The 11,037-nt window shown below is 41.1% G+C and overlaps 1 protein-coding gene across 1 annotated transcript; it reads right to left on the bottom strand.

The window, feature by feature from the left end:
* Window positions 1-618: 618 nt before the first annotated feature.
* Window positions 619-9,863, bottom strand: LOC116046580 (von Willebrand factor A domain-containing protein 5A-like). Its single transcript, XM_036001518.1, has 4 exons — window positions 9,661-9,863; window positions 1,388-1,547; window positions 995-1,118; window positions 619-876 (listed from the first exon to the last, which is right to left on the bottom strand). The coding sequence occupies exons 1-4, from the start codon at window positions 9,861-9,863 to the stop codon at window positions 797-799; spliced, it is 567 nt and encodes a 188-aa protein (XP_035857411.1). The 3' UTR covers window positions 619-796.
* Between the last annotated feature and the right edge of the window lie 1,174 nt (window positions 9,864-11,037).

The following is an 11,037-nucleotide window of genomic DNA, read 5'->3' as shown; positions in this document are numbered from 1 at the left end:
GATTGGCCAAAGTCTCCCGTCACGGCGAGAGTCAAGACGAGATGCAGAATTCTAGTTTCATCTAGATCTATCTAGAAGTCTATAGTATTGTGGATTTTTTCCCCCAACAATGCCAAAAATAAAGTGCCACAGCTTTAAAGGCACTGTGCAATTACATGGCTGATGGATGAAGTGCAGTGCAGATATAGTGAGGATAGTCTCACATTGCCAGAGATTCCTCCCCAGTGCTGCAGAGGAGGGTCTGGCTAATCCCCACAGCATTGCGCAGATAGGAGAAAAAATGCTCTGGTTTATTGGCATTTCTTTAAACCAATCACAATCGTTGTGGGCTGTGCTAAGCCTCGGACGGAGCAACGGTGCCTCTGGTGGAACATGTGTACGTTCAAAGGTTGTTTTAGTCGTCCAACAGAAAACTCAGATTGGACAGATAGTCTAGCTAGCTGTCTGGATTTACCCTGCAGAGATCTGAGGAGCAGTTAACCATGATAGTCCTCATAAATCAACCGGAGTTTAAAATGCCAACACAAAGAAAGAGGAAAGTAACGGACATCCAGCTAAATGAGGGACATCCCGTGGAATTTTCGCCGGCACTGGAGCAATCCCAGAAGTGGAACGTCGTGTATATAGATTATAGGGAGAATAATGAGGTACAAAACCTTTTTCCATGTTGGTACATCTCTATGGAGTTGGGCAACAAAAAATGTAAATAGTGCAAAGAGTAAAGTGCAATGTTGACAAAATACAGGTAAAGTTGTAGGTTGGGGTAAATCTGCTTCTGTGCACTTTAATGAAAACCTCAGAGTCCCAGGGCGTCTTTCTGCATGCTGCAACCCAGCAGAGCATTTCCAGCTTCCACACACTCTGTCACACATAAAGCTGAAAAAGACACAAAACATTCATCATGAACAGTCATCAGCAGAGAAGACTGAATTTCAGATTTTAACCAGCACACACTTAAAAACAATAGATTAGGACTTATTAGTCTGGTTATTACCATTCTGGGCACGGAGCCATGACACCGTCTTCATAGCCAGAAGCTCCCACTCTTCCTGAGCATCCATCTTGAAACCATGGAGCCAGATCAGAGCCAGAATGGTGGCCCACACTCCATGTTTCACCTAATGCACCAACGCAAAGAAAAACAGATGTTGAGAAGAAACGAAAATCAAAGAAAACAAAAGAGAAGCAGAATTACATGGGAAAATGTGACAGCACAGTTTTTAACACAAATACTTTCAGATTCATTTCCATTGATTGTGTGTATCTTAGCTTGCCATTTTATCATTATACATTGCCTACCTAAATACCATCATTATAAACCATGTCACGAAAAATGTTTTAAAATAAGTCCCATTATTAGGTTGTTCTGTTGTTGACAGTGACTCACTGCTGAAGGTTTTGTGTTCTCAACCTCCTTGCTGGTCTTTCCCAATGCAGCAGCCAGAGCTGGATCCAGCACCCAGCAGCCAGACGCCTTCTGGAGGGAGACCAGCTGCAGCAAATCCTCTCTGGGTGTCAGCTGGTGCTCAATGCTCATACAGTTAATTCTGTGGAGATCTAAAATAAAGAGTAAATACAACACATCTGTAATGTCTGAAAGAGGAAAGTGAAAAGAACAACATTTAAACTGCATTAATTGATTTTGGCCACATGCAGGCAGAAAAACTCCACACCAAGCTCAAAAAAACACACCATGACTTACCATGTCAGTCTAAGGAAATAAATCAAAGAAAGTGCAAGGATAAATTAATCCCAGTATATCATTTTACTGGTATACTTATTTTTAATGTTAGCCTATTTGATACTATATTGCAGATGAGACCATTTGATCAGCTAACTACAGTGTTATTTCAGGTTCGTATCCATGTACTTTATTTGTCCGAATCATGCTATTGCTTGTATATTTGAATATGGCTTCTACTTTTCCTAATCATGCTGGCTTGACTAAAAAAAAGCATATAATAAATCAATAAATTATTAGGAGAAATGCATATCTGAGTTGTACAAAAACACTAAAGGTGATATTTCAATATTTAGTTGTTATTGTTGTTAAACTGATCTTGTTATTGTTTTTCATTGTCTCTACCCTGTAAAGTGCCTTTGAGTACCTTTTAAAGTGCTATATAAAATAAATGTATTATTATTATTATTATTATTATTATTATTATTATTATTATTATTAAGCAGGAATAAAGCGATCTGGCTCCAGCCTAGCTTTAGTACAAATTATTAGAGCTGTCAAATTTGAAACCATTCATCCTCCAGTCAAGGGTTTTGAAAAGAAAAAGAAAATGATCAAATACATATGTCTGTTATAGATTTAGTCCTAGGTATGAAAGATTGAAATGATTACAGTAGCATTCACAGACAGATATTTTTGTAGTAACAGACTCACAGTTGGTGTACGGCAATCAGAAATAAAAATGGGTTAAAGTGGCTCAACATAGCTGGCTAAATCAAGCTAAATTGCTTAGTTTGGTATCTGCTCTTCTCGCGTTACATTACTCCTTTTTTTTTTTTACTGACAAATGACAAAGTGATGAAGTGACACATGATGCCCTGGGACAAAGAGAGAATTTATGCCATCCATTTCAATTTTAATTCTTTACTTCTCAAAATCTGAGATCCCCATAAATCGAAAACAAACTAAAAAAGTTTTGAATTGTCACAATGTCTTCATTAGGTACAATACACAGTATATCAAAAAGGCCGTACACCCAAAAGCCAAAAATGGCGTACACCAAAAGATTTATAAAACCATGTGTACGCACATCTGTAAGCAATATTCCCTTTATAAATCACAGATTACCCACAATTGTGTGTACGAGAATCAGCCTCTTATTCACCAACTCCATAGAGATCACCCCGAGATACAATTTGAAAATGAAAGTGTAATAGCCAAACACACTTTCCTTCATGCAGGTTTTGTCACGAACAGTATTAAAGTTCGGACCAATAATGAGGACAACGATTGCGCGAGAACTTAACGGCTGTATTTCCAGACATTTGATGATATATGCACAGTATTAAAGGTAGATATTTAGTTATTTACACTGTGTTCTGCAGTCATCTAATGGTAGGGTATTTGATGCTATCCTGTATTCCATGCAGTCGGCCATCTCCTCCTCCTGTGCTCCGTAGCGGACAATGTGACAGTGAGCCAATTAAATATTAAGAACAGATTTTTATTAGAGCCCGAGCGCCAACAGCGGCAAAGGCCCTATTGAAACTGAAGGAATTATTATTATTACGGCAAATTAATTGGCTTTTTGAGGGGCTTAACATATTCAAAAACTCACCAAAATTAGCGCCCCCTACAAAGTTTGAAAAATTGAGCCCCTGCAGTACGTTTAACGTGGACTCATGAAACTTGGTAAACATATGTATCACGTCGTACTCGAGTGGACATTGCCCAACTGGCTCGAAACTTTTCAGGCTTCATAAGTATCCAACCCTGAGGACAAATAAAGGCCGATATTTACTTAAAGTCATAGCGCCCCCTAGTGGCAACAGGAAGTAGGCCTAAAAGTCAAGGTGCTATACTTTAACGAACTTCTCCTAGAGATTTCATCTGATGGACTTCAAATTTGGTCTGTACCATCTCAACACCTTAAAGATGAAAAGTTATTAAAAGAAAAACTTTTCGTCAAACGGTGTGGGCGTGGTGTGGCGGCCATTTTGAGTGTTTGGCGATGAACGAGAAAGTGGCTGTAACTACAGTGCACATTGTCATATCTGCTTGAAATTTCACACAATCAAGAAGAGTCCAGGCCTGAGGACACATACAGGCCAATATTGACTTTTGGTCATAGCACCCCCCACAGGCAACAGGAAATAAGCCTTATATGGCAAACATCATCCGATTTACATGAAACTTATAATGTATGGTCTACATGTGATACTGAGCCGCCCCCTATACTTTAACCACGCCCACTTACTCAGGCCATGCCCCTTTCATAACATTTGAACCGTTTAAGGTAGACCCTTGTGTGAGGTGTCATTGATCTCAGCACAGTTTTCCTTCTTCATTGGTGATGGTTTGGCCCACCCCCGATGCTTTAGCCACGCCCCCTTTCACAGCTATTTAACTGTATGGCGTAGAGTCTTGTGTAAGGTATCATTGAACTCAGCATAGACTTCCTTCTTCATTGGTGATGGTTTGGCCCGCCCCCTATGTTTAAGCCACGCCCCATTTCATAAATGCTGACCCATCTAAGGTAGAGTCTTGTGTGAGGTATCATTGAACTCGGACGAGAGTTCCTTTTTAATTGGTGATGGTTTGACCAGCCCCCTATAATTTAACCACGCCCCTTTTCACAACTAATGAACTGTATGACGTAGAGTCTTGTGTGAGGTAACGTTGAACTCGGCAGGGAGTTCCCTTTTCATTGGTGATGATTTGCGGTGTCTGAGCAAATGCACGGTCACAAGGAGCGGCGTCCGCCAGTAACTCCGACGCGCGCAGAGGCATGAGGGCCCGTCCATCGCTGCTTGCAGCTTTAATTTAAGATTTGAGTTGGATTTTACAAGGTGTTTATGGAACGATTATCACTCAGTACAAGCGCAAATAACACTGCTGGATTTAATCTTCATGATAACGTGGATGATATGGAGTGAAAAAATGTGCGTGAGGCATCAATACTTGAAAATATTACGAGTAATCATTATTCCCACGTTTACTTTCTGCAGTCTGATTTCAGTTCACCACCTCGCCATCTGCGTCGCCAATTCCCATTTTGTCTCCAAAATGTGTGTACGCATGGGTCAGAGTTTGCGTGGAGGACCGCGCATTCTCCCGTCAAGTTTGTTTTCTATAAATCACAACCTTTGCGTGGGAAGTGGCGTACACACATTTTCAGCCCCGTTTTGTGCGTACGCCACGTTTATAAATCAGACCCCAGGACATTTTTAAGTAATTCATTAATGCAGGTTAGCCAGGCTCCGCAAGAGAAAGACACTGATACATATGCATTATGGGCCCCATAAGTTAGTAGGAAGTGCACGCTAGTCGAAAACGTTCAAAGTCTACAGTATGTGAGTAGGTTTCATTGAAATGACTGGGCTGCCATAACTACATTCAGTATCTATGGTTACTACCTCCATGGGTAATGATTTTTAAGAAAAGGAAAAAAACATTTATTCTTAAGAAAGCGCCAGCATCAGACTGTACAAAGAATCAATACAGGTTGTCAAGTCTGTGTACCACTGAAACAAAACATACCTTCGCCATTGCACGCGTCATATCCACATTCTTTATTTAGTACCAAACATCTGTCACGATCTGCTGTTTTAGAAGAAATGCACCGTTTCATAGCAAAACAAATAATGTTATGATTCTGATCAAATCTATATAGTTTTCTGATCTAACATTAAATTGGGCAGTACACAGTAAATTGATGCTGCATCTTGTTCACCTTCACATGTACACTCCCATGACCCTGATCAGATTCAACAGTCTCAGACCCTCAGTCTGTTTGGTAATCCAGAGTTGCAACTCACTAATTTACTGTAGAGCTCCCCAAATATCAAATATATTTAAAGGAGTTTGGGACACAAACTGTAAAACCCTACTGAATTCCAAATTATTTCACAAATAAGGGAGAAATCTGTATCGAAAAGCTTGTCGGTATGGTGTATAGGTATAGGTGTATATAACTAATGTTTAGATAGGTAGAGGTTATATATGCATGTATAGAGGTTTAGATATTTCGATATGGGTTAACTGAAATATGACCTCAGTTTATTTTCATTGTAGCCTAAGCAATTGATTTTATTACTGAATAATAATTTCTCTCAATTATTTGGCCTTATCTACAGGTGGAGGAGGTGGAGATTTGAGAACCGCTACGCAGGAGAGGTCCAGTCCACAGTGGGATATTGAATCACATCGACTCTTCAGATCCCAGAGACTTCCAGGGTTTAGAGATTCCCAGTTCAGTTGGCTGGGTGGCGAGCTACAGGATCGAGACTCTGAACTTAGACAGATTGCCCTGGATTCCTTCTTCATGGTGGAAGGACAAACGGAAACCAAACTCATATGGGCCCCAATGTTGAACATCTCTGAACTCTTGTCATCAAAGAACAATTGAGCTCATAGAACTGAAAAGGGTTTCTTTTATGTGCACACTTTATTATTTGTTGTTATTTTTCATACCTGTGTTTATCTGTATATGCCATGTTTCTGTGTATATTAATACACTTCTCAAACTTTATCCTGGTTTTCTAGTCTCTTTATTGACGTTCAATTCTCTGGCTCTTAACAATCTAGTTTTCTTCTGGTTCTGGTCCAAATTCACACTGATATCAACTATAACTATAACTATTAACTACATAACCATATTGTCAACAAAGATTGTTACATCACATGATAATGTGTTAGGAAGGTAATTTGGTGTGCGATGACATGTCTTATCCTTCATGATACCTTAATGACAAATCAAAATGGTACCACTTTACTTGAGGTCAAAATATTTATTAGTTACACTGTCATAATAGTGTCATAACAGCAAGTCTTATCCATGATATCTTAATGACAAATAAAAATGGTACCACTTTACTTGAGGTCTAAGAATCTATCCATTACACTGTCATAATAGTATCATGACAGCCAGTTTTGTGAAATATCCTGTCACACATCTATCTGACCAAGTGCTAGAATTGGTCTTTAACCTTGCACATCTAATTATAATAGTCATTATGTCAACATGTCATGAATACAAAAAGAGGTGGATTTTCTTTTATGTCAAGTTGTCATGACAAAGACATCCTCTGGTAACGTCATCCTGGTTATTGTCAGGTTGTCATTACAACGACATCCCAAACTAATTTAATGTCAACTTGTCACGACCAAGACAACTTCTGGTAATGTCACTTTGATTTATGTCAACTTATCATGACCAAAACCGAATGACACTTAATGACAGAAGTCATAAACGTTTATGACTTGTTTATAAGGTTTATGACACATTGGCCACAACACACCGGCCCCTAATTGTTACTGTATAATAACACAACAATTCACCAAATTAATAATGGAGCCAATGACAAATCATTCAATAATGTTCATAGTGCAAGTGTGCATTTTCAGTCAATAATGTTCATGTCGAGTAAATATCCATGGAGTAGGTAACCTCAAGGTTGAGATTTCAGCATTACAAAAGTCTTAATCAGCCTCCAGCAGAAGACAGATCTTTGTGATCCGTCTCTCAAGTATGTCACATTTAGTCAGGACTTTGACAGACTGTACCAGTCCCTGTGTGTCTGGAAAGGTCTGCAACACCTTTCCTAACAGCCAGGATCCACGAGGGGCAGTAGAGTCCGCCACAAGAACAATGTCCCCTGCAACAAAGCTCCTCTTGTCCTTTAACCACCGTTGCCGTTCCTGTAGCAGTGGTATGTACTCCCGAACCCATCTGTGCCAGAAAAGATCAGCAAGAAACTGAACTTGCCTCCATCACCGTCTGGTGTACAGATCACTCGTGTCAAAAAGTCCTGGCGGTAGAGCAGGTTTGCCTTTTAACAAGATAATGTGATTGGGAGTCAGGGGTTCCAAATCATTGGGATCATCTGAAGTTTTTGTGAGTGGACGGTCATTAAGGATAGCTTCCACCTCACACAGAAGAGTTTGCAATCCTTCGTCATCTGTGGTTTGCTGATGAAGTACGGAATTCAGCACCTTCCTGACCATACGAATGATTCTCTCCCATACTCCTCCATGATGTGAAGCACTAGGGGTGTTGAAGGTCTATTTTACTCCAGATTGAAGTAATGAGTTTTGAATTTGCTTGTGGTTCAGAGCAGATAGAGCTTGTCTCAGTTCGCGTTCTGCTCCGACAAAGTTGGTTCCGTTATCAGATCTGATGTGTGACACTTGGCCTCGTCTTGAAATGAATCGGCGCAGTGCATGGATGCAAGAACTGGTGTCCAATGAGTATGCCACTTCCAAGTGCACTGCCCTGCTGGCCATACAAGTGAAGATAACGCCATATCTTTTGATGCGGCTACAGCCTGCCTTCACCTCAAAAGGACCAAAATAATCGACGCCCACATTTGTAAATGGTGGGAGATCTGGTTGGAGTCTTTCCTTTGGTAAATCTGCCATCTTTTGTTTACCCAGCTTTCCCCTATAACGTCTGCAAATAACACAGGAAGAAAGGATCTTTCTGGCTGCAGAATTAGCACTGGTGATCCAATACTGTTGGCGAAGTCTGGAAAGCAGATGATTTCTTCCACAATGTCCCAATTGCTCATGAATGTGGCGCAAAATGAGAGTTGAGATGTGCTGATTTTTAGCAAGAATGACTGGGTGTTCTATGCCATCAGGCATTGCAGCTTTACTGAGTCGTCCTCCCACTCTCAAGAGCCCATTTTCCAGCACTGGGTCAAGTTTGTGAATCTACTTTTTTTTTTTTCTTAACTCCAGATGTTCCACTTTTCAACGCAGTTATTTCATCGCTGAACTTTTCCATTTGGCAGTACTGAATAATGGCACTTTCAGCGGTGTTAATATCTTCCAATGCCAAAGTCTGACCACCCAATGTGGCTTTGAAGCTGTTTTCCACTTTGTTCTTCTGTTCAGTTATGTCAAGTCCATTACTAGACACACAAGCTTGTATTTCCTGTCTTTTCTGACACAACAACTGCAACACCTTTCTCAACTGATGAAACCAAGCAACTGAGGTCTTCAACCTTTTCCATGACGAGAAGTTGGTAATCAGCTGGGTTGTTGCATTCTGTGACTCTTTGATGATCACATTATTCACAATAGCCTGTCCTTTAACCTCAGGGTCATCACAGCTGAAAGAAGCAGGCTCCACAATATTAATAGGTCATTCACTTTCATTCTTGAAAAGGAAGTCCGGGCCGTGGATCCATCTGCAACATGTAAGGAGTTCCTCAGCTTTCAAACCCCAAGAGGCCTCGTCCGCTGGATTCTGTTTTGTGTCAACATACCTCCATTGGGAGACAACAGTGGCTTCTCTGATAATAGAGATCCTATTTGACACAAAGGTGTGAAAGCGTTTTGTTTCGTTCCTGATGTACTTTGGCACAGTTGTGCTGTCCGTCCAGAAGATGGAACTTTACAGCTCTAGTTGCAACTCTGCTTTTAGCATTCTGTCAACTCTAACAGCAAGCACAGCAGCTGTTAGTTCCATCCTTGGGATTGTCACTTTCTTTACTGAAGCAACTCGTGCTTTTCCTAAAATGAAGGCTAGGTGAATCTTGTCCCAGTCGTTTTTCAGCCTCAGGTATGAAACTGTCCTTGCTAGCAAATACTGAATACGCTAAGCCCTTTCAGGTCTTCTAGCCACCTGACCCACTGCAGCTGGTGGTGTTGAGGAATAAGGTCATCCCAACTGTAGCTCAACCTACAGAGGTTTTGCAGCATCAACTTGGCAGGTAAGGTAAAAGGTGCCAGAAATCCAATGGGGTCGTATACTGAGCTCACAACAGACAGGATGCCTCTTCTTGTAAATGGTCTTTCCTGGACTGCCATCTTGAATCTGAACATGTCAGTTTTCTGCACACCATTGCAGTCCCAATGTTGTCTCTGTCGAAAATCCAGACCTTTCATTTCTTTGGCTCTTTTCTCTACATCAATGGACTCCCAACACTGATCTGCTGTTGCTGACCCATTTCAACAACTGAAACCCTTCCAACTGGCATACAGCTGTCAGGTCTCCCACCAAGGCCATGGCTTCTGCCTCTGAAGGCATGGACTTCAAGCAGTCATCTACATAAAAGTTCTGCTTGATGGTGTTGATCACATGTGCTGGGAATTCTTCTCTGTTGTCGTCAGCAGTCTTTTTTAGGGCAAAACTGGCACAGCTGGGCGATGATATTGCACCAAACAAATGAGTCATTCTGTATTCAGTGAGATGTTGTGTCAGTTCACCATTTGGCCACCAGAGGAAACAAAGAAAATCTGCATCCTGTTTTGCCACTTTGACTTGGTGATACATTGCCTGTATATCCACCATCACTGCTATAGGTTCTTGACAAAACCTTATGAGAACTCCAAGCAAAGAATTTGTCAAGTCAGGTCCCTGGAGTAGTTGACTGTTGAGGGAGATCCCTTTGAAACTTGCACCGCAGTCAAACACCACTCTCAAGGTTCCTTATTTAGGATGGTGCACGCCATGGTGCGGGATGTACCAGACTTTTCCTTCTTTTCCTTCCAATTGGTGTTCTGGCACTCTCTCTGCATAGCTCTTGTCTATGACGTCACCAAGGAAATGAACATATTCCTCCTTAAATGTTGAATTTTTCTCAAATTTCCTTTTTAGGCAGAGGACTCTTTACTCAACAACATGGCAGTTATTGGGCATGACAACATTATCCTCTCTGAAAGGTAATCTCAAGCAGTAATGTCCACTGTTGAGTTCAGCTGAACTGTTCATGATTGCCATAAAATTGAGATCTTCTCTGGACATTTCTGGCTTGTCATCTGATGATTTCTCATTGAAGTCATGGTTATATTGCTTCACCAGTAGTTCCTCTATGTGAGCAATGGTTATTCTGTTGGCTGTAATAGTGGGACAGCTAATCTCAGTCTCATTGCCTCCTCTCACTGGTCCATTGATAACCCAGCCGAGTATGTTTCTGACAGCATAAGGTCCTTCGTTGTTGCTGTGTACCACTTGCCATGGTTCCATTACCTTTGGAACATTGGTGCCAATTAACAGCTCCACATCAGCATCAATTACAGGAATTTCCACAGAGCTTAAGTGTGGCCAAGCACTTAACTCTTCCTGTCGTGGAATGTTGTCACGAGTCACAGGCATCTTACACTGGGTGTAGACTTCTGGCAATTCAAAGTAGGTGTTACCATTGAGTGCAGCTATCTCCAGTCCTGAGATAACATGACTGTCAACAAACTTTTCTTGATTCATAGTCCTTAACAAATGTCCTTGGCAAAATCAGATCACAACCTTGTCTTGCTGTCTCCTGAGTATGTTCCTCTTGTACAGCGGCAGCCTGTCCACACAAGGACTGTGAGAAGGTGGACTCATGAGGCTGAGGAGGCTCTGCAGGACT

Source organism: Sander lucioperca, chromosome 5 (genome assembly GCF_008315115.2).
Source record: "Sander lucioperca isolate FBNREF2018 chromosome 5, SLUC_FBN_1.2, whole genome shotgun sequence".
NCBI classification, from domain to species: Eukaryota; Metazoa; Chordata; class Actinopteri; order Perciformes; family Percidae; genus Sander; species Sander lucioperca.
This window is presented reverse-complemented; position numbering and strand designations above follow the sequence as displayed.